Raw genomic sequence first — 22,281 nt, forward strand, 5'->3', positions numbered from 1 at the left:
AGATTTGTCAGTGTGACTGGTACACGGGGTAGTGCATCACGTGTCACTAAACAAATGGTAGGATATATGTGCTAAAAAGTTAATACCTTAAAAAATACAATTTCTCACCATTCATATTAAAACACGTGTACCACTTGTGTTCCCGTCACAACTAAAAATTGGTGTATGCGTTTAGTTTTCATTTTTGTGGTTTGCCTCAACACAATGCATCGCTTCGCATGAGATTATTAGGCTAGTTGTTTTGTAACGCTCATCTTTTAGCTTCCTGCACTCGTCCTGTTGGTAAGTTATAAAAGAGGAGTGTCAAAATCGCTACTCGGTTGATTAATAGCAAATATTGGTGGGCTAAGTTTGAGGAACTGGTGGTTTGGTTCAGCAAGGTGTCCTTCTAAGCCCAAGTTGTAGCCAATTGTCCTTGAAAAAATAATGTACTTTCAAGTTTCAAAAGCTAGTGGGAGGCGTTGTAAATTTAGTACTATGGTGCAATAGTAATTCTTTTCTGGTATTTCTTCACTTGTGAGGTCTTAGTTTCAAATTTCATCGAAGATGAGTTCAAACCAAATTATTATAGCTTGTCCATTGTGTGGCAGATCTTAAGTCCCGAATCCTCTTGGTGTAAATGTGCTGTTATATTAGAAGGGGAAAAAAATTAGAGAAATGGCTTTAGATATCTTTTCCCCGCCAAATGAGCAGACCCTTAAACTAACGCTTGCAACGAAACAATGACCAGACCAGAGATCCATGCCAGTACTTTTCATGGAACAATTGCAAGAAATTAAACTGGAAAAACAAACCCAACGAATCTTCGAAAAAAACGGTTTCGAAGAAACAATGCTCGGGGATGAACAGAACTCCGAGTAGAAGATACGACAGAGGTGGTGTGGTTTCAAACAGCCTGAAGAAAGATGTGGTTGGTTCTGATCGAAGTAGATTCAAATTCAAATATATGTCGTACATTTGTACCATTGCAGTAACACAATCAGCATACAGAATTCCTCGACGAGTGATTACCCAAAGCAAACGTCCTATTAGACCCACCGGTCTCGGAGGAAAATTCAGCATCAGGGAGGATAAAGCATACAATCTATTCTCTCAACGAAACGACGTCAAAAAGGATGAAATCGGTTCCTAGCATCCACCAAGGCAAACTTACCTGCAGCTCTCGCATTAATAACAAGCATTCACTTCGCAGCATGTCACACCTTGATGGACTCATATCTTTCACCAACTGCACCACCTTTCTGCTTCTGGAACTGAATGTACCGCAGTGTGCTTTTAAAGAAAGCATCTGTAGATGGCTCTGCTGAGGCCGAGTCGCTTTGCAGTTCAGTTGTGACCAATTCAATCAGGCTTTGGACTGAAGCAACTGTTATCTGTGGGTTCCCCTTCTCGAAGAAATAGAGGTACCTGAAAACACAACAAAGTAAGGCCTTCTCCTTCCGCAATAGAAGAAACAGAATAATAAACAGAAAAAATCGGCTCTGGTGTCAGCAACTATTACTTGTTCAGTATTTCAACAAAGAGCGTTACTGAACCAGTGCTACCCCGTGTAGCATTGGACATCTGTTGGGCAGCGTTAGCGATTCGTAAAGCTCGCTTTAGGCAAATCAGTACCCTGGATAGCAAGCAAGTAAAAGAAAATTAAAACGAATTATAACCAAACAGAACGATAGCAGTTTCAAAGTATGAACCAAGGAATGGCTCCGCTAAGATTCTTATACTCAGAAACCATCCTTTCACTCCTCTGTCCATTTCCACTTAACTCCTAACTGTCCTTCATACAGTTCTTTCACCGTGAACATATCCTTTCGGTACAATAAAGAAAACTGACATGACTTGCACAGCCATAAGCACAACTAAATGGGTTTAGTATAGAAGCCAAATGTTAATACAACACACCTTTCTCCATCCTTCATGCTCTCCTGATTGTCGACCCAGAAGAGGTGCGAGCAAGCATATATAGCTCGGCACTGATCAGCCTTCTTTAAAAGCTTTGCCGAATACTGGTCAAAGACAAGGCATTAAGTAAGGTTTTCAGTAGAAACAGACAGGCAGCATTATAACTAACGAAATTATGATTACCCCTGTGGCTTTGTGAGTTAAAGTATCCCTGTTCTCAACGCCAAATACATGCATCCTCTGGAGAGTCCCAATTATCAGATGAATGGCAGTCACCTGTGCTTTCGAATCCTATTACACAAAATTCATGCAAACAAAAAATATTAGAAATAATCCCGTATTCAAAAAGGAAAGAGTAGATACAATCCATTGTTCCATTGAAATCTTAAAAAAAATGGAACATGCAAAGAGGCAACCAAAGAGGATTAGCTCCCAAGTAGGGGGGGAACTTACTGAAATTTCTTCTTCGTAAAGAATATATGCTTGGGTGAAGAATTCATAGGCAACGGGTTCCAAATCAGAGTCATTTGCAGTCTAATTAATGAAAACAATAGGCATTAAAATTAGGGATAACATTCTTTAGGTCGTGCCTTTTATTTGAAAACCGAACACTTCAATGTACCTCAGCACATTGCAAATATAACCGTAATGCCAGTTCAGGTGCTGGAACATTCAACAAAGCCTCAATAGTCTAAAACAATAAACCAGAAGTGTTACTCAATAGCTAGAAAGATCAAAGTCTATGCTCAAACTGTGTAGGATATACGTAATGCGAGCTTTCTGAAAGCTTTCACTAGCATTTACCTGAGTCAAGAGCTGAAAAATTTTCTTTGGTGTGGTTGATGCATCATCTCCAAATGGATTCTCGTCCTGGGCTTGCAATTTCCTAACCAACTGCACATAACAAATAAAATCAGACGAACACTGCCAAAAAGACCACCAATTCCATTACTCACACCAAATTAGTTTGAGAAATTTCAACAACAAATCGACAAAAATAAAAAAGTTGACTAGCATCAACACATAATGTGTCCAGCTGCTAACATGATTTGGATAGACAGAAGCAAACCTTTAGAGAAGAGAAAACTAGGGGAGGGACAGTAAAGGGCAAACGCGTCGGTCCTCCAACCAGGATGTGCTTCTTCACAGTACATATGATCTGCAATTCAGCGCACGAATTGTGGCAAACATTAGGGATGAATGGTGCTCCAGTTCATGCAAAATCTCTTGAGATAGAAAAATCAATATACAAAGAGTAATCTACATGTACTTCAAGTTCTAAAATATATACACAAAATGAATTTTCCATGAGTGATATTGCCATGTCTGCCAACACTAGGACCAGTATCCCATAAGCAGGGGTGGGGTGGAATGAAATCAAAGCATGAAAACTCACTGTGACATCAGTTCAAAATGCAAAAATCGTTTTTAAGTGCTTGTAACATTTTTCCATATATTAGTACAGAAACATGAGAAAACAATTAATTATGACTCAATTAAAACTTCGAGTATAACTCAGGAAGACTCCAGAATTAAATACTTGAGAAATCCTCTCGGATACTCTTGTAAGGTAAGATTATAAAGACAGAAGGTATGCAGACATAAGAAATAGGCACATGAATACTATACTCAAATATATCCAATACCTTAAACATCTCTTCAGGATCATCATTAGAAAACATTTGAATAAGTCGTGCAACTGAATTTTGCTCCTCCTTGAAATCTTCTTCATCAACCTAGAGTTGAAAGAGAAGATACGCTCACACCTCAAGTGTATGGATTCAGAAGAAAATGCACATATTGTGGAAGCCTACAGAGGAGCTTTACTATCATCAATAAATGTATGATCTATAACACAGAAATTACCTCATCATTAAGAGTCCCATCCAAATCCTCAATAAGTCCTTTTATTAATTCAAACAAAGCCTCGACCTGTAAAAATTGCATTCCATGTCATTAAGAAGCAAACTCAGTGGAAAGGACAAACCATGAGTTAAGCATACCTTCTCAGCAGTTAAAACATGAGTTGTATTTTTCATAATGCTCTGAATTATAACAGTAGCCATGACTTTATTTGTTCCACTATCAAGGAATTCCAGGACGCGAGGATAATTTGTAAGCTTCAAAGCCGTGACAATATCATTATATTTCTCAAGTGGAGCACTTAAAAGTGCAACCACTTGTTTTGTCGCCCTGCTGTCTTGAATTTTCCCTTTTCCAGAGAGTTTCTTAACAAATGAGCCCTGATGAAAAGAAAATAAATGGAAATAATTACATATGTGGTGACCTTTTATAGAACAATATATATATTGATAGATCAATTTAAATGATAAGATAAATCAAATCTGTGCCACCAGACTAGCAGCACAAGAAATTTATTTACAAGAACAGACTTTACTGGATTATACATGTATAGAATAGTGTGGAAAGTTAGGGTTCATCCAATGTATATGCAAAGAAAAATTTGCAAAGGTTGGACTACCCAATTTCGGGCCACATACAATTTGACCAATAAAATCCATTTCACTTGGTATAACTTTGATGCGCATAGACGATAGAACTGAGCGTAATTATGTTAAGAAAAGTTTGTCCAGGAAACATACCAACACTTGATCAGCATAATCAAGTCGATCAGGGTGCACATGGAGGGTGAATTTAAGAAGAGATGAATATAGAGTGACAACACCGATGATAGGCATGTCAACTTGGGCTTCAATCACCTGCATTGGCATATTGTTTAAGTATCAATACGAATGCAAACAAAAACACAAATATCAAGACAGGAAAGCATATAGATGCAATGAACACTAGGTTTACAGTTATATGTACTTATACTGCAGACAAACAAGGTCACAAAAAAGCTCTATGTGCAACCACTTGGTGATAGTAGATATGAAAAGAGATAATTAAAGCATGGCACAACCCTGAACTTAATCATCAATTTATTATACACTAAGATTACCTTTCCAATAGCATTGCTCAGTTTTGAAAAAGCTTGTACTTGTAAAAACTCAGGCAATACTTCTGTACTTGAAGCAGCATAATTTGAAAGTCTTTCCATTAACTGGGATAGAACTGTCTTAATATCAACAGATGGCTGAAACAAAAAATGAAATTAGACAAGAATGGCAGAGAAATGTAATAAATTAAAAATACGATGATAAATATTATGAACACACAAAATACAAAGTTATCTAACATTCTTAATCAAATTTCAAACAAAAGACAAAAGGTTTTCCAAGATTAAGAGTATACCCCCATAAACTATTTAACTATCATTAACTGATTTTATATATGAGGCAAAACACAAATGCAACATTAAAAGGTCGTACCCAGTGCACAAGGCTCCCGCTTTACGCAGGGTCTGGGAGAGGTGAATGTCGGCTAGCCTTACCCCCATTTATGGAGAGGCTGCTCACAAATGCAACATTCCATGTATAAATTCTCGGAGACATGATGCTCCATGCATCTTCCTATGAAACATTCAAAGCATTCCATGTGGCTTAAAATGAGTGCAACAAGTCATAAAACAAAACATGAAAAATCTCTTACAATAAGAAGGTACATAAACTCCAAAACCAGAACAAATGACAAAAGCACCTTCAGTTTCAAAAGATCAATGCACAAAACCCCATAATGCAAAATAGAAGAAAAGTGACATGAATAAAAAAACAACACAGGGTATTAATAAAATTTGTGCATATAATGTTACCGACCTGAAGTTGGGGGCAAGCACCCAACAATACGTCAAGAGTTTGCAAGTGGTACTCATCGGGAAAGACTTGAATTATGCAATCCATCAAATAAAACTGTGCAATCTCATCCTTACAATTGACAACCTGTTAAAAAATGCAAGGTGATGAAGCCATTTTTTGTGGTTAAGAGGTGGAAGTTACACATCATAAACATTAAAGGATCGATTAAAGATAAAACAGCATCAATCGGACCTGCTCCAGGACTCTGGGAAGCACGGTCTCTTTGTACAAATCCAAATCAACACCTTCTATCTGGCTTAGGACGTGCAAGTTTTTACCAACCTAAAGGAACAACAGACATAGAGAAGCCTTCTGTAAGTGTACACTGCATACGCGCACAACAATATAGCAGTGAAATCAACCAGCTACCAGTTACTGATATTACAAGATCACGTAGCTCGCTTCTTTCTTTCTCCCGTTTCTCCTTTTCCCGGGCAGGACCCTGCAGACCAGAAAGCCGGAGAGCAAGCCTCAACTCAGGATCAGCTAAGAGTATGAATGATTCAAAAGCACTACAACACCTGCATGACCAGAAAGCATGCCCTCATGACATATTTTTACCTTCATGACATGCAAGCATTGCGGTACCCATGCATGTCTAAACCTGAGAGCTCTGTATATAAGTAACAACCAACCTGATGTTGCATCCGCACCCAAAGTTTGTTCATCTCAGTGAAATTTTGGAGCACAAACTCAACAGCGTCCTTGACAGTGTCGGCATCTCTGCGCAAGTTAAGGATTATTGACAAATCAGATTGAATCAAATGAAAGAATACGATCATACACAGAAAATAAACATAGGAATGAATGAATATCTGATTTCCTTACCCTTCATATTCAGAACCAATATCAGGCAATTTGTCCCTACTCACTTGAGAAAGGTAACTCCTTAAGAACAGCCCACGTACAGGATTCTGAATGCCACGGGACATTTCAACGAGATCTTTTAGGACATCCTTAGCAGGAGCTTCCTTAGATTTGATGTACACAGAACCTACTGTACAGAGAAGATACCTAATAGAGATCATAAAATTCACATATAAGCCACAGAAATGCTGTAGCTATGCCTTGTTCTTCACTTAAGATAAATTCAATGCACTCAAAGGAACACCCTGAAAGGACATAGCGTCCAACTCATAATTGTATAAATCTACAATACAAAGACATTGATAATAGATCAAATCATGAATTGTAATTTCTGCTTAATTTTGGGTTTTTTTCGATAAGGTTTAGTATTAGGGAACTTTTCAAATTGCAGCATGTTAACGATTTACAAACAGAATTACAGTATCTGAAGGAATACGACCGCAATGCCAACTAGGTAAGAATGAAATTATGTGCAGCACAAATTGGATTATCTCCCGGGGACTTTAAGTGAACTACGAAGTCAAAACCTAAATAAAGCAATTGATACATGTGCAACTGAAGATTAATTAACATAATTAAGACTTACAATCTAGGCAATATGTTGCCGGCGTGCTGAACAAGCTCATAGAGATCGATAATGGAGCAGCCGCGCCGAGCCTCCTCCTTGAAGAACATTTCCAATTTCCTCAATTCGTCAAACGCCCGCATATCTGAGGCAATTCAAACCACAAATCAGTGAAATCACCATCCACAAACTCGCAAACATTCGGCATTTACGAAAATGCAAAAACGAAGCAGAATCAATTTCCAAATCCCTCCGGATCGATGAGAAGTAATCAGAACTTACAGAGTTCGTAGTACTTGTGAGGGGAAAGCTTCGAGGTCCGGAGCTCCGACAGCATCTGAGCTGAGTACTTGAGCGCGTCTCTGAGATTGTTCGAGTCCTGATTGAAAAATTTGCAGAAAATTTGAACCAAGGAAAACAATTTCACTGAATTTTCAGCGAACAAAAAAATTGGTAGAAAATTGGAGGGAAGAAGATCGAGGGTTTGTTTGATTGATTGATTGAAGTAGTTACCAGAGCTCGGTGCATATAGAAGGCGTTCTGTTGGAGGCCGGCGATTCCAGCTGCCAGCCATTTCTCTTCATCTTCAACTCCGTCCGAGATCATCTTCTCTCTCTAGCTCTCTCTCTCTCTCTCTCTAGCTCTCTCTCTCGGTTGCGTTTTGACCAGACTGGTTTCGGCCCCAACTGTCTGTCCAACTCGAGGTCCAACTGTCTGTCCAACTCGAGGTCTGTTTGGATCCGGACCCGATATCATGGGTCGGTTAAACTGGTTAGGGGCCAGCCCAAACGTAACCAGTGATTCAGGCTCGTGCCGTTTTGGGCTTTATTTAAATGGGCCGAGCACGATTCGGCCCGATTTTTCTTGACACAAACAATAGTCGAGCGTAGATTGGAACTTCGGAAGTCAAGTGTAAGAATTGATGTTTTAGGGCTGGTTTGGTATTGCTGTGCTTTGAAAAAAAGCTGCTGTGAGAATAAGCGGCTGTGCTGTGAGAATAAGCGGCTGTGAAATAAAGTCAGTAGAGTGTTTGGTAAACTTTTTTGTGAAAGTGCTTTTGGAAAAAAAAACAGGATGATAGTGTGTCTTTTCATTAAAGGAGCACTGTAGCTCCGTGTGCTTTGAAAAAACTGGTTTTTTTTCAAAGCAGCAAATAGCAGCTTCAGCTTTTCCTTTGATTTTCAGCTTATTCTCACAGCAGCTTCCAAAATAAGCCATTTTTTTCCAGTTTACCAAACACAAAAATGACCCTCAGCTTTTTTTCACAGTGACTTTTTTTAAAATCACCTCAATCCCAAACGGGGCCTTAATCAAGTGAGATACAAACCACTTGCACATGTCAATTTCTTTAAATCCTCTAGTTTCATAAGTGCTTTGATGCACTTTTGGTTCTGTACTTTTCAACTTTGGTGCATCCGAATCAAATTTAACATCTAAAATTCTGAAATCCAAACATTTCGAGAAGTTCTAGAACGAAATTGGACTGCATCTTTAAATCTTTTTTCATTTTTTGGATTGAAAGACTCTTTCTATTTGAAAACAATATCATCGATTCAACTTATATAAAAAGATATATAGTCGATATTTTAAATCATATAACTCAAGTCCCCTTGGCCTATGCAATTAATTCAAGATATCAATCTCTACCAAAATATATTTCAATTTTTTTTAGTATATCAGTATTTTTACACTAGAGGAAGAGGGAGTTCGGCTAAGAGAAATACTACCATACATTAATATGAGTGGCAAAATATATTTCAATTGATATAATCACTTTATGCAAATATGACTGCAAATGAATTTGCTACTTAACGACAATTACATGAGTTGTTAAGCATGGTTTACTAATATCCCCAAATAATGACATTTCTCGGTTAAAATCCAATATGTATGGGTTAAAAATCCATATGATCAACAAATTTTCCTATTAATGTGATTTTTCGTTGACCCCACACTATTTTTTACCTTTCACAATTTTTATCATTTTGATCATTTTCAGTTCATTTTAATGGTCGAAAATTGTGAAAAATGTGTAAAATATAAAACAAAATGTGGATAGCACCACCCAAAACTAAGCCCCAGTTTGGGGTTGATGTGATTTAAAAAAAAAACTCCTATGAAAAAAAGCTCCTATGAAAAAAAACTGAAAGTGTTTTTGGTGTTTGGTAAACTTAAAAAAAATGGCTTATTTTGGAAGTTGCTGTGAGAATAAGCTGAAATCAAAGGAAAAAGCTGAAGCTGCAATTTGTAGCTTTGGAAAACTGGTTTTTTTTCAAAGCACACAGAACTACAGTGCTCCTTTAATGAAAAGACCCACTATCAGACTTTTTTTTTTCAAAAGCACCTTTACAAAAAAGTTTACCAAACACTCTGCTGATTTATTTCACAGCCGCTTATTCTCACAGCACAGCCGATTATTCTCACACCAGTTCTTTTTCAAAGCACAGCAATACCAAACCAGCCCTAAAACATCTAACGCAGCGACGTTGTACCCGATTAGAGCCAAAGTGCCAACTACCAAAAACCAATAGAGAAATGCCGAAAGAGTTGAGAAAAAGGAAATGATATTATAATCGATTTCAAAAGAATTGCAAAGTTTGTGATACATCAATATGCCATCTACCCTACAAAAAAAATACAAATCTTTTCATTCCCTAAAATCTCTGCCGTTGCTGTTTTCTCAACCCAACCGGGAGTCGCTCCAGGCACGAGAGAGCAAGCAAACCAACACCACCAAAGCCGGAAACAACCTCTTCACACCTTCAGTACCGAAAAACTATCAAATACAAAGTTCACTGGCGCTTTCAGCTCCTCACTTGTCAATCTTCCACTTTCCAGGCGGGGGTTTAGAACGGTACTGTGTATGGCAATGCACATATATCGGACTCAGGGAAGAGGCGAGCACATGGCCAAGACGTTGCATCACTGTAGCTCAGGCTGTCACTGACGACTGTAGGTTTCTCAACGCCACAGTTCCATTTTGTCTTTGCCTCAAACCATCCCTCATCGTCGATATCCACGGGAAGACATTGTGAGAGAGGAGGTTGAACCCAGTTTTCAATTAGCTCTCTGTATTGTGAAGGAAAAGAACCACTGCCAGATTTTCGGTGTTTTTCTTTACCACGCCTGGAAGAGCGTTCATTGCTAGCATTTCCAGAAGTAGAGCACGGATGCCGTCCCTCATCCACACCTTGTTTAGGAGCAGGTTCTTGCAGTCCTTCAACAAAGGCATTATCTGTCCTTCCTGAGGAAGAGCAAGGGTGTCCTTGGCTAGGTAGCACTTCTGGACCTTTAGGCCTTTGAAGTGACAACCGGGAAGGCTGTTCCTGGCTTGGGAGAACATCTGGACCTTTAGGCCTTTGGAAAGACAACCTGGAAGGCTGTTCCTGGCTGGATAGAACTTCTGCACCTTTTTGCCTTTGGAGAGACAACCGGCAAGGCTGTTCAGGACTGGGTAGCGCTTCTGGATCTTTGTTCCTCTGAAGAGACAACCGGCAAGGCTGTTCCTCTTTGGGTAGCACTACTCGATCCTTGTGCTTTTGGAGAGGCAACTGGCAAGGTTGTTTCTCTCTGGATAGCACCACTGGATCTTTGTGCGTTTTAAGAGGGAACTGGCAAGGCTGCTCCTCTCTGGGTAGCAGTTCAGGATCTTTGTGCCTTTGGAGAGGCAACCGGATCCGAAGAATGCTTGCTTCAAATAATAATACATTTTGAAGGAAGAATATCAGTGCCCATGAGAAGCTAACAAACCCAACAGGCAAACACCCTTCTCCCAAGTAAGGAAGAAACATAAGAGCACTCACCAGAATTATGCCTGCCATCAGGGGGAGAGTCCTGCTTCTGCCTTTTGTTGCTGTCAACGGTGCTATCAGAAGAGTTCTGGGAACCAACTGGTTGCTCGTGTTCTTCAGTAAGGCCACTCTTGTCAAGGTTTTCCGTTTCATGTTTTCTCTTCTTTCCATGGTCTGTACCTTTCTTGTCTTCTTGATGCCTTTCATCTTTGTGCCTTTTCTTCTGACTGTGCTTCTTATTTTCAGGCTCCCCATTTTCTCGAGCCTTCTTTTCTTTCTTCTCTCGTTTTTTCTCCCTCTTCTTTTCCTTCTTGGCCTTCTCATCTTCTCTTTGGAGCTTCAAATAACAAGGGTAACCATCAACTTTTGAACTCATTGGAAAAGTTTAAATTACTGTCACAAAAACAAGCATGCCAAAGCAGACCACAAATTGTTGGATAAAACATAACATCCTTTTAAGATCAATTTTCAGTTACATATGAAGGAACAGTGACAGAAGCTTCAGATCAGGAAGAAACATGTTAGATAGTAATGGAAATCAATAAATCAACATTGAAGACACAACCAATACGGATGATCTATGATGAGAATTTTGGTTATTATTGTTGGGTATTATTGTTTCTCTGTATCAAGAGATAATTGAATTTTTATACATGTTCATGACATCCATAACACAGCCAGCATTCTAACAAAAAACCTAAATCAAAATTTTCACACACACTATAGACTGCACTCTAACTTTGCTGCATAGAGATCAGCACTAATCATAGCCAACAACTAAGGTGAAACTTAAGCAATTATGCCTCAAGGAGGACTCGAACCAAAAACTACATGGATTCCCAATTATGCCTTGGAGAGGACTCGAACCTCCACGCCCTTAAGCACAAGACAGTCTTGAGTCTCACGTGTCTACCATTTCCACCACCAAGGCATCTTCAAGCAAACTGCACTAAAAGAAAAGGAGAACTTGAATCCTACAACATATGCCACACCCGAACACACCAGGCTAAAGGTGCTATTTATCTGACCCTACCATCTATGAAATAACTGGTCAAATAAACTAAACTGTAATTGCTTAAAATCTACTATCTATATATCTGACCCTACCTTCTACCCAAAAAATCTACTATAGTGCAAAACTCAAAGCTGTAATTGCTTAAGTCTCACCTTGGCAACCTTTCAGCATTATGACTTTCTAAGGACCCACCTGAATTCAAAGGTCACTTCCTAATCCACTATAGTGCAAACTCACTCTTGGTTATGTGTAGCCACTTCAAACTTGAGTATGTAACTCAGTGAGAACTAAAATGATCTTCAAGTAGGCAGCACATACTTGAATATGTACTTGACGATCTCAAATCAGTCATCTCATATGCATATGCAAGAATGTCAAGCAATCTCGTCACACATCTCAAATCATTTTCACTAATCTGCCACACAATACAATCTCAATCCCAACCTAACAAGACTCTGAAGTGCCTGTAAAAGTATCATGTTTCGTTGTTTGATTCAAACAACACGACAATGTGGAAGCCTAGCACCAAGAACAGGTACCATCACTCACACACGTCAAGCACGCAGCTAAAGCCCTAGGAAGGTTTTAAAAGTACCATTATCAATTCCTATAAGGAAGACAACAGACACTGATGTGCCACAAGCATGAACACAAGCTACAACACAGTAGTACCAGCTCAGCTTACAAAAAGAAGGCCAGGAATTTGTGTTTCTATAGCATTTTATTAAAACATCGGCTTCTATTTCTATCACAAATGGATGTAAAGTTTCTGGACACACTAGAGTCCAGTGGCAAACACAACACTCAACCACTCAAGATTTCATGTCAGGGGCTCAAAACCTAAGCCAAAGTTTCCGATTTTGGCCAATCAGAATTGGCTCAATCCAACAAAAACCCAGGAAGTGAAATTACGTTTTATACCGATTAATGGCTTCTATTTGTTTCTATGGGGAACTAAAAAGTGTTATCGATTGTAGAACCCACGATTCAGCTCTCGAATTCACCCATTTCCAAATTTTTCTCTCTATGCTCTTACTTTTTTCAGGGCATTTTATGGGTTCTCTTATCTACACAAAATATGATCATACGAGAGCTGAACATACACATCAATTAACGAACCGAATCGTACAGTACACGTCGAGCACAAATCCAAAAGACCCACAAAGCAAGGATTGCTCAACAAACCTTAATCGAATCGATCAGGGGCTCATCGTAGATCCCCTTCTTCACGTACCCAGGAGGAGGGTACGGAAAACACCGAGACATTTGAGATACTGCAGCAAATCAACCAACCAACACACAAAGCAAATCCAGTCCGAAACAATTCGATTTTTCTCAAACCCTATCTCGAACGAGGACCCTCGCTCGCAATCGACTGCGGCTAGGGTTTCGATCCTTGTTTCGGAACACAAATGTCCCGCACGCAAACAAAGTTTTGAGTAAAAAGGGAGGGAACTCGATCTAGGGTTAGGGTTTGGAGGGGAGCGAATCGCTCGAGAGCGAAGAACTTTGGAACGAGAGAGAGAGAGGCCCCAGATCCAAATGGTGAGTTAAGACCACAAAGAGCGGTATTTATAGTAGGGATTCCTCTGGCTGGCCAACGCGTTTTGGACACCACAAAATCAAACGACGTCGTGTGCGCGAAGTGTGGCTGTAAAGCAAGGGATCGTGTCTGTCACTCCCAGACCGCTTTCTTTTGGAATATAATTAGCCCAGTCCAACTTAAGTGCTATCCCAATTCAGCCCAATAACTTTGGGCCTAAGCCACAGTACAAATGAAAAAACTTTGGGCCTATCCCAATTCAGCCCAATAACTTTGATCTCAATGGTTGTAACCAAATCAATTAAAAAAATACTTACACTAAAATCGGGTCATGAATGATCCGTCAACAACAGTTCTCTTTTCAACTCGAACTTTTTCGTTTTTCGACAACAGTTACCTCTTCACTAATCATGTCGTTTCCATCACCCAAAACTCTCCCGTAAACAATTTCAAAAAATTTCGATCGCCCTCCACATCGATCTTCGAAGTTGTTCAGTGATCAAAACTCTGTTAAAATTATCTAGTGTTTGTCGCCTCCAACACGATGTTCTAACAACGAGAACTCATATGAGATGATAACACACAATGGTGCTACAAGACCCAAAATTTTCCCTCTCTCTGCTTTATTCACACTTCAGGCAAACTTTTTTCATTTCCAAAACACGCTTAAGCAACTTTTACAGCGACTATTCAAAAAAGTGCTACAAAATTTACAAGTTGGAATTTCAGCATATCATTAGACTACATGACCACACACGCATTTGGATTCTCGTCACTAAACGCCGTCGTATACTTCACTTCAGTGGAGCTTGCACGTGCGAGAGCCGAAGCCTCCGGATCCTCCAGCACGTTCCGCACGTACCCAGGTGGGGCCTTCCTGTCATATGCCTCCGGGGCGTAGGGATGCGGAACGACATCGTACGGCACATAAGGCCAGAGCTCAGCCTTCTTCCCCGTTCGATGCCTGACACGATGCAACACTTTATCGGGGTCCACATAGCCAATCACAGTGAGCTTGCTCTGCTTGGGGTCCACCTCAACCTCCGTGACTCCTTTCATGCCTTGCACGGATTTCTTCACTCTTCTCTCGCACCCTTCACAGTCCATCTTCACTTTAATCTCCACCGTCTGACGTAAAAAATAAATTTAAAAAAAAAAAGAAACAAAATGTGCGGTTATAGATAAAATTTTATTTTTTTTGACAAATAAAATACATCGGCGAGAAAAAGAGAAAACAAGCAGTAAAAGTAAAGGGTAGCTGAAAAAAATAGTTGGGTTAGGGGATCAGGATCCTATGGAGAGGATCCTCCTGAACAGACTTATCCAACTGTTTAATTTTTATCCAACGATTATAATTATTATAATTTTTAAAGATGCTCCACTCTCTGTTTGTAGCCGTTAAATAAAAATTAAACGATCCGATGGGCCTGATCAGGAAGACCTGCTCAGGAGAGGATCCTGATCCGGGGTTAGGGATTTGAGCTAGTTCAGTGATTGAACGAGCTACAAGTATATACTGCTGAATCTAATCTCTCTTTTATAATAAAAAAATAATACAACTAAATTCCGATGAATCGGCAATAAATATTAGACTCGTGACAGGAGTCCAATTAATTAGAAAAAACGGAATAATTATTAAGGAATATTTTCCATGCACTTTAAAGCGCAAGTGAATTTGTAATAGTAAAAAGATCGCTTATATCAAAGAAAATATATTATGTCGGGCTTATAATATTCATTACATGACCCAAAATACCATAAACAAAGAGACACATACATCATATTAGAGTATCTTCGACTCAAGCATCATGTTCGATTCTTCCTCTCCAACTATAGTTATACAATAGACAAAAAAGTATATGCATCGATTGACCACATATAGAGTATCTCACGTACTCGAGCATCGTGTTCGATTCTCCCCTTCTAACTATCGCCCTTGCAAACGATGAAGCAAAAAACTATACGAAGAAGTGGGAATATAGTAGCAGATACCTGCAATTGCTTGTTCTTTTTGAGCTTTTTACTACTACGATGCCACTCTCCAAGCTCAGAGACTTTACTGAGAAAACCCATTGCCACACACACGTGCAAAGATAAAACTAGAAAAAGTGGGACAAATGCTGAGTGTGAAGTTATAAAACCCTAAAGTTTGCCTTGCACGTTGCAACATATATATACACATCAGCATGACCCGCCAAGCTGTGCTGTGCGTGGTAGCTGTAGATGGTTGGCACGTTTCTCTTTATATGTAGAGTAATCTAGAACCTACACGTTGTTGCTGGGCAGAGTTTTGGGCTTATCACATTTTTGGGTTGAGTTTCATGGCAATCTACAACAGTGCAGAGACTACAAAACCTCGAGTTATCATTTTTATTTAATGATAAGAACAAGAGAAAAGAAATAAAAAACAAAAAACATAAAAAACTTAACTAAAGGCGCATGCAAATAATACCCAACCAATCCTTCAGTTGCATAACTCCTTGACATAATTCAAGCATATATTATTTCTCTAAAATTAAAATTTTAAATTGAAATGTGTTCCATTCGATTCAGAACCACATCTAGGGCGGTATGATTAGGATTTGGGAAGGAGTCAATTAGATGTGGGTTGGGATGGTTGGGGGTAGGGTGGGGCAATATCATTGACAACATCATTGGACTCATCACCCATTTTTCCAATAATGGTATTGTGGTATTGAGCTATTAGTCATGCACGACTTTAACGGTGTGGACGTTGATCTCTATCATGTTTTTTTTTAAATCTTTTTTATTGCATTCTGGTGAAAGAACTTGAAAATTTGGGATGAGCATCTACCGTTAAGTTTCATAAACAATATAGTATTGTTAAGTTTCATAAACAGTGTAGAAAGTTTCATAAGCAGTGTAGTATTGTTAAGTTTCATAAATAGTGTAGAAAGTTTCATAAGCAGTGTAGTACTGTTAAGTTTCATAAACAGTGTAGTACCATTAAGTTTCATAAACAGTTTGTGTGAAAGATGCGCAGGTCAGCGAGTCTTTTTTTTTAAATATTAAAATTATGTCTGTTTTTATTAAAACTTAAGTTTTTTTTTGTCTTTTTCATTAAAATTTAAGCATTTTTCATTAAAATTTAAGTTTTTTTATTAAATAAAGTTATAGCATAGTTTTTTTATTAAGATAAACTTAGTCCAAAACATTTTCATGAAAGTTCTCTTTTATATATATATAGTAATTTTTGTCCACTAATTTTTTTTTAATTTACTTATTTTTACGATTTAAAATTGAGAAAAATTTGTAAATGATAAAAAAGGGCGTGGGTAGTATGGAGTGAGGTTTGGATTTTGAAGTCGTAGTATCGAGCACGTAGGACGGGTAAGTCTTCAATACTTCAGTTTTATATTCATTAAATTAGTAAAGAAGAAAAAAAAAAGTATTTCTTTGATAATCCAATTTTCACATTTATTTTATGTAGTGTTGAGTAGTCTGGAGTATTAAAAATTAAATAAATGTAGGACATACTGTATACCATTAAAATATAAATACTTTTTGTGTTATAATATTATGAGTCATTCAATGTGTGGATGACCAACCCACTACATCCCATTCATCCCACTCTACATGTCCTTCCACTAGGAGCTGACACTGCTTGCTTTTGGTGCTCCTGCTTTGCCTATAAATCAAAGGTGATACGAGGAGAATAAAAAGAGAAGAAAAGAATGGAAGAGAGAAAGCCATAAGGCTCATGGCAAAGAGAGGAAAAAGAGAGGAGAGAATAGAGAGAGTTATATTTGTAATATTATTATTTCAGATTATAAATGAAAGCATCACTACTGCCCCGAGGACGTACTCCAGTCACACTGACTGTAGAGTAACATCGTAAATTTTGTGTCTTGTTTATTTATTTCACTGCACACACCATCAATTTTACAATACGTTATCAGCACGAGAAGCTCTCGTGTCATTGGAAAACACAAACCCACAAATCATGTTCACCTCTGTCGCCTGGAATCTCACAAATAAGAAAATCCTTTCATTTCATCCTAAAATCTTTGTACTACTGATTTTCTTGAAGCAAATATATATATTGTTGTATGACTGTATATCATCGTTTGCAAAAGCAAAGGAGTACAAACTCAAAATTCGTAGAGAATCTGACAGCCATGAAAACCGCCTCGGAATTCCAACTTGCATACCTCGGATTGAAATACTTTTTTCTTCAAAGTTGTTCGTCCGCCTAGTATCTATAATATCAAATTTTTAGAAAATTCCAACAATGCGATCATCGCAAATGCCTAAAAATGCCAAACCAGTTTCCAACTTCTGCAAAAAATTGGACATACACCTTATGAGTACCAAAACTCTATTTTGGTATCTCAGATCAAAATTGTTTCTTCACGAAAGTTGTTCGGTATCCTCTTATCCATATCATACTAAATTTTGAGCTAAATCTAACAATTTGATTGTCTCATAAGTTGGAGACACTCTTGACTCCAAAACTTATGGGAACTGTTTCGACTTTTTCAAAACTCACGGAGAAGGAACATCAATTGGAACTTATTGTTACTATTACTTCCTGAGTAACTAAAGGGACTTAAAGTTGTGAAATGACCAAAAAAAAAAAGAATGATACAAAAGAAAGTGGCAGACCAAGAAAAAAAAAGGAAAAATCAAAAGATGGGGACTTAATCATTACATTTTTCTGTTTTGGCATATTTATGTGCATGGTGTTGATTTAAAACCCTATCACAAATTATGTTTATTTACAATGGGTAGAATTATTACCCTTTGCTTTAAAACTTTGAAATTTATGTGAATGGTGCTGAATTAAAGCCCTTGTCACAAGCTTTATTTACTGAAAAACAATTTATTTACTATGGCTGGAATTACCGCCTATTGCTTTAATTTATTTATTGTATTTCTTTTTGTTACGATGAGTACATATTACCGCCTATTGCTTTAATTTATTTATTATACTTCTTTTTGTTACGATGAGTACATACTTGACCCAAAGTTTCTTAATCAGATAAGAACCTGAAGTTTCTTGATCTTCATCACCTAAAATGATTAAACCCGAAGTTTCATCATGCAAAAAGATTAGGATGAAGTCCATAGATCCTCAAGATTGGACATGAAGTTCCTTGATGAGTATCTTAAGTTTGAAGAGCCGAAGTGCCATAACGTAATTGTAATAAAGGCCATGAGAATTCCAATCCATAAGCTATTAAATAAGGACTAGAAGTTCCTTGATTTATGTAAATGATGATATAATGCTTATTTGCTGGAGCGTTTACATCTCAAAGTTTTGATAATTATTGCATGTCATTGGGCATTGATATTGAACACCATGTTCCTCATGTTCAAACTCAAAATGATTAAGCAGAAGTATTTATTAAGCGAATGAAATTGATTGCCTGCGCCTTGCTCATGAAAAAGAAATTGCAAGATAGGGACATACCATTTTACATAATTTATTATTAAGCTCGGTTGAGACTAGTTGCCAACCATTAATATTTCTCAGTACAATTCGTGTTTAGGCACCAGCCAAACATTACACATTTACAAGTTTTTGGTTATGTTATATGTGTGCCTAGTGCACTGTTATAACGTACTAAAATAAGGCATCGATACAAACTAGGAATTTATGTTAGATTTGATTCTCCATCTATCATTCAGTATTTGAAACCCTTGACTGGGGATATATTTACCGCATGATTTGCAGACTATGATTTTGATAAGACAATTTTCGTGCCATTAAGGGGAGAAAATAACATCATTCCAGAAGAACGATGAGAAAATATCATTCCAGAAGAATGATGAGAAAAGACCGTTCCAGAAGAATGAAGAGAATTTGTCTTATTTTGATTCATGAAGCAATTAATATAAAAACGAAGTGAAAATGATTAAATGATGCAAAAATATGCAAGTCAAATGCCAGATGCATTTAATTATGCAACGAAAGTGATAACATCACATATACTTGCTACAAATGTGCCTACAAAAATTGATGTCTCTGTTGGACAAAATAATGAGGCAGTAAATGAGTTATCTGTTGCATGCCTGAAGCGTGGCAAACTCTCAAACTCAAAATGTTCGGTCATTCGAAAGAAGAAGAATATGGCACTACTAAATTATTTCATTCTCAAAGCATAATTGTTGCATGTCAGAAGTATGACAGTTGCCACATGGATACATGTCCCAGAAAGAACAATCTACGGACATGGGAATGTTGACTCTCCTAGGAGAGATAGTATAATGCTCTAAAGGAGGTTATAATCCAAGCTCTATAACGCTCCAGAAGAGGTTACGATCCACATTATCTAAATTATGACTATCCTGAGAAAGATATTATAATGCCCTTGAAGAGGCAATGGATACCTAAAGAAATGAAAAGTTTTTATGCATGCGCATGTACATGAGAATATGGGATCACAGATTGATGATAACCAATGATAATTTTGGTTTTTACAAGTAACTACTAAATTCATCAAATGAGCTGTGTTGATATTGAGTCTCGTTCTTCTTTTCGTGAAAGGAAAAATTATTGCTCAAAGATGGAGAAATGCAATTCCATTACAATTTTGTAAGAACGTGGAAAAATAGACCTATATACTTGAATACAATACAAATAACCAAAAGATGTTGAACCTAGAAGGTTACATATGGGCATTTGTAATATGGTGAAATACACTCACATGATATGACATAAGGTTACTAATTGAAACATGAAATTATACTCTTGTAAACGAGTTCATATGAATGAAGAATTATATATGAAGGGTTGTGAGTCACCCACATTATATCTCCATAAGTAAATCCCTCAAGTATACATGGGAGCAAATTGTTTTGTATATATTCCAAAGGAAAATGTATCATGAACTGAAGGATTCGAATTGCTTGAAATAAGCCCTGGAAGGGTAAAGCATGAATTATGTACTCAATACCAATGCATTGTATAAATTGCCTTAATGAGTACTATCATTATGATATTGTTGCAACATACTAAAATCTCTTGCAAGAGTCAATAACATTAAATTAGAACTCCTGAAAAGTCGATGACATTAAATTGCGACTCCTGAAGAGTCTAGAAAGATTATAAAGTGTTGAGAGAAATATTGTCTCGAACTACAGATCGAACAATATGCCAACACAAATCTTATCCATGATGTTTATGATATTAAAGAATTATATGGATTGAAGATCATAAGTTGAACACTCAAGTGGTTATTAATATTTAGACACTAAGAAAAATCATTCATCCTCGTGGGGGAGAAGATGAACTGATATTTGGTCCAGAAGTAGCACATCTTAGTGAAGTATATGCTTTATTATATTTGACACAATACATTGAATGAAATAAAGCTTATATATTGATATCTTCGAGAAATTACATACATGTACATACACATGAGTTAAAATGAACAAACAGGATGGAACCTTCACAAAGGTTGCTCATGTGAAGCCTCAGTACTCGGAAGTACCCCAGAAGGGGGGGCACCAGAGGTTGATTATTTGGAGCCTCAGTACTTGGTGAAACTCCAGACGGTTGAGACAATGGGTGTCTTTGGAATAAAGACTGGAACCCCTCATTGTCATTTTGAGTCCAACCTTTGGATTTTAGTAGTCGAGCTTTCTTTTCATGCTCGTCGAGTAATTATTTGCAAGCATGTATAACATTTTATTCTCGTTATTGTACTTGTTTTATAAGAAAGTCTGCTAGCACTAATGAAGCATACAAGCAAATATCAAGCCTACAAGTTTGCTATGTCAAACATATAAAGCCAATGTGAAACCTACTATATTAAGACTACAAGCCAAAACCAAGCTATAAGCAATGCAAGATAATCCAAACGCCTGGTCCAACACAAGCCTATCATTCTGACGATGACTAAAATAAGTTGCTAGAAAAGCTAAAATACAAGTTTGTGATGCTGTAAATGTTAAAGTCATGACATGCTTAAATGATTATAGTGTTTATATATATATATATATATTTCAGTTGATTATTCGAGCCATTTTCTTGTCATTGTCATAACTCTAAGAATCAAAGCTACATCAGCTGCAATAGTTGTGTAGCTTTCATGAAAACATTATGAACAAACACCATTAAGAAAATAAGAAAAATCTTCTACAATCATCCACCGAATAGCAATCACGAGCACTACATGGAACCAACACCATCATGAAATTTGAAGGCCCCGTTACCAGACAAGATAGTGATCAAAACTATAAATATTGAAACTGATAAGAATTCGATCAAATAAGTAAAATAATAAAACTTTAAGACAATAATCAAAGGCTAGCACTATCTTTCAACCAAAAAGGCCAACGATATCTGATTTATGATTTGGAATTTGGGAGAATAAAATCTTGGATTTTAGGGTTACCAGTTTAGAAATTGTCATAGTTCATTCAAACAAAAGTTTAATTTTGTGCATAACCTAAAACAAAATTAAGATGAGGTAAGACCTTACCCAATTGCAGCCACCAAGTTAGATACAAGTATTTGGGTGTTGAGGAGAGTGACTCAGGGCAGTGAGGCAAATCGGAGTGCAATGGGGAAAAAATGGTGCGATTTGTGGGAGATGAAGGGGAGATGGGTGGCCACCGATGATGGCAACCACCGGAGAACAAAAGAGGGAGATGAAGGGGTGGGGTGAAAAGTGACGAAGTGAGAGTGGGTACTCTCTCTGTTTAGAAAACCAAAGGAATGTGTACTCTGTGGAAGATTAAAAGAAAGATTCAATTATTTTATTTTATGTTTTAATATTTGGCTTTTATGAATAATTTTATAGAAAACTTCATTTTAATCCTTGGCAAAGATGACTTTTTGATTAAAACCATGAGTAAGATCAAAATATAATTTTAGT

General features: G+C 37.5%; 3 protein-coding genes across 4 annotated transcripts; all 3 read right to left on the reverse strand.

Annotated features, from left to right (window-relative positions):
* Positions 1-911: 911 nt before the first annotated feature.
* On the reverse strand, positions 912-7,792 carry LOC103400591 (vacuolar protein sorting-associated protein 35A-like). 2 transcript variants are annotated; one of them, XM_029090364.2, is made up of 21 exons: positions 7,600-7,792; positions 7,369-7,465; positions 7,108-7,231; positions 6,483-6,668; positions 6,290-6,377; positions 6,040-6,096; positions 5,847-5,936; positions 5,616-5,738; positions 4,862-4,996; positions 4,503-4,619; positions 3,903-4,142; positions 3,766-3,831; positions 3,546-3,635; positions 2,969-3,058; positions 2,704-2,793; positions 2,522-2,590; positions 2,353-2,433; positions 2,083-2,190; positions 1,900-2,003; positions 1,502-1,615; positions 912-1,407 (listed from the first exon to the last, which is right to left on the reverse strand). In XM_029090364.2, the coding sequence occupies exons 1-21, from the start codon at positions 7,690-7,692 to the stop codon at positions 1,197-1,199; spliced, it is 2,373 nt and encodes a 790-aa protein (XP_028946197.2). In that variant the 5' UTR covers positions 7,693-7,792; the 3' UTR covers positions 912-1,196. The 2 variants fall into 2 exon arrangements, with proteins under 2 accessions (XP_028946197.2, XP_070664147.1); XM_070808046.1 differs by having other exon boundaries at positions 6,040-6,175; positions 7,600-7,755.
* A 1,841-nt stretch (positions 7,793-9,633) lies between these two features.
* LOC103456029 (vicilin-like seed storage protein At2g18540) lies at positions 9,634-13,441 on the reverse strand. The gene is made up of 3 exons (XM_008395658.4): positions 13,078-13,441; positions 10,890-11,214; positions 9,634-10,777 (listed from the first exon to the last, which is right to left on the reverse strand). Exons 1-3 carry the CDS (start codon positions 13,156-13,158, stop codon positions 9,933-9,935), a joined length of 1,251 nt encoding a protein of 416 aa, XP_008393880.2. The 5' UTR covers positions 13,159-13,441; the 3' UTR covers positions 9,634-9,932.
* A 616-nt stretch (positions 13,442-14,057) lies between these two features.
* On the reverse strand, positions 14,058-15,565 carry LOC103456037 (heavy metal-associated isoprenylated plant protein 27). Its single transcript, XM_008395671.4, has 2 exons — positions 15,428-15,565; positions 14,058-14,563 (listed from the first exon to the last, which is right to left on the reverse strand). Exons 1-2 carry the CDS (start codon positions 15,506-15,508, stop codon positions 14,177-14,179), a joined length of 468 nt encoding a protein of 155 aa, XP_008393893.2. The 5' UTR covers positions 15,509-15,565; the 3' UTR covers positions 14,058-14,176.
* Between the last annotated feature and the right edge of the window lie 6,716 nt (positions 15,566-22,281).

This window comes from Malus domestica, chromosome 02, assembly GCF_042453785.1.
Source record: "Malus domestica chromosome 02, GDT2T_hap1".
NCBI classification, from domain to species: Eukaryota; Viridiplantae; Streptophyta; class Magnoliopsida; order Rosales; family Rosaceae; genus Malus; species Malus domestica.

What these genes read in the sequence shown, in the direction of transcription:
- LOC103456029 (XM_008395658.4), bottom strand. Translation starts at nt 13,158, where the DNA reads ATGTCTCGGTGTTTTCCGTACCCTCCTCCTGGGTACGTGAAGAAGGGG. An exon ending in CCCTGATCGATTCGATTAAG is followed by an intron (nt 11,215 to 13,077) that starts GTTTGTTGAGCA and finishes TGTTATTTGAAG; the next exon opens with CTCCAAAGAGAAGATGAGAA. An exon ending in TGATGGCAGGCATAATTCTG is followed by an intron (nt 10,778 to 10,889) that starts GTGAGTGCTCTT and finishes TATTATTTGAAG; the next exon opens with CAAGCATTCTTCGGATCCGG.
- LOC103456037 (XM_008395671.4), bottom strand. Translation starts at nt 15,508, where the DNA reads ATGGGTTTTCTCAGTAAAGTCTCTGAGCTTGGAGAGTGGCATCGTAGT. An exon ending in AAAAGAACAAGCAATTGCAG is followed by an intron (nt 14,564 to 15,427) that starts GTATCTGCTACT and finishes TTTTTACGTCAG; the next exon opens with ACGGTGGAGATTAAAGTGAA.
- LOC103400591 (XM_029090364.2), bottom strand. Translation starts at nt 7,692, where the DNA reads ATGATCTCGGACGGAGTTGAAGATGAAGAGAAATGGCTGGCAGCTGGA. An exon ending in GGGTGCGGATGCAACATCAG is followed by an intron (nt 6,097 to 6,289) that starts GTTGGTTGTTAC and finishes TCTGGTCTGCAG; the next exon opens with GGTCCTGCCCGGGAAAAGGA. An exon ending in TATATTTGCAATGTGCTGAG is followed by an intron (nt 2,434 to 2,521) that starts GTACATTGAAGT and finishes TTCATTAATTAG; the next exon opens with ACTGCAAATGACTCTGATTT.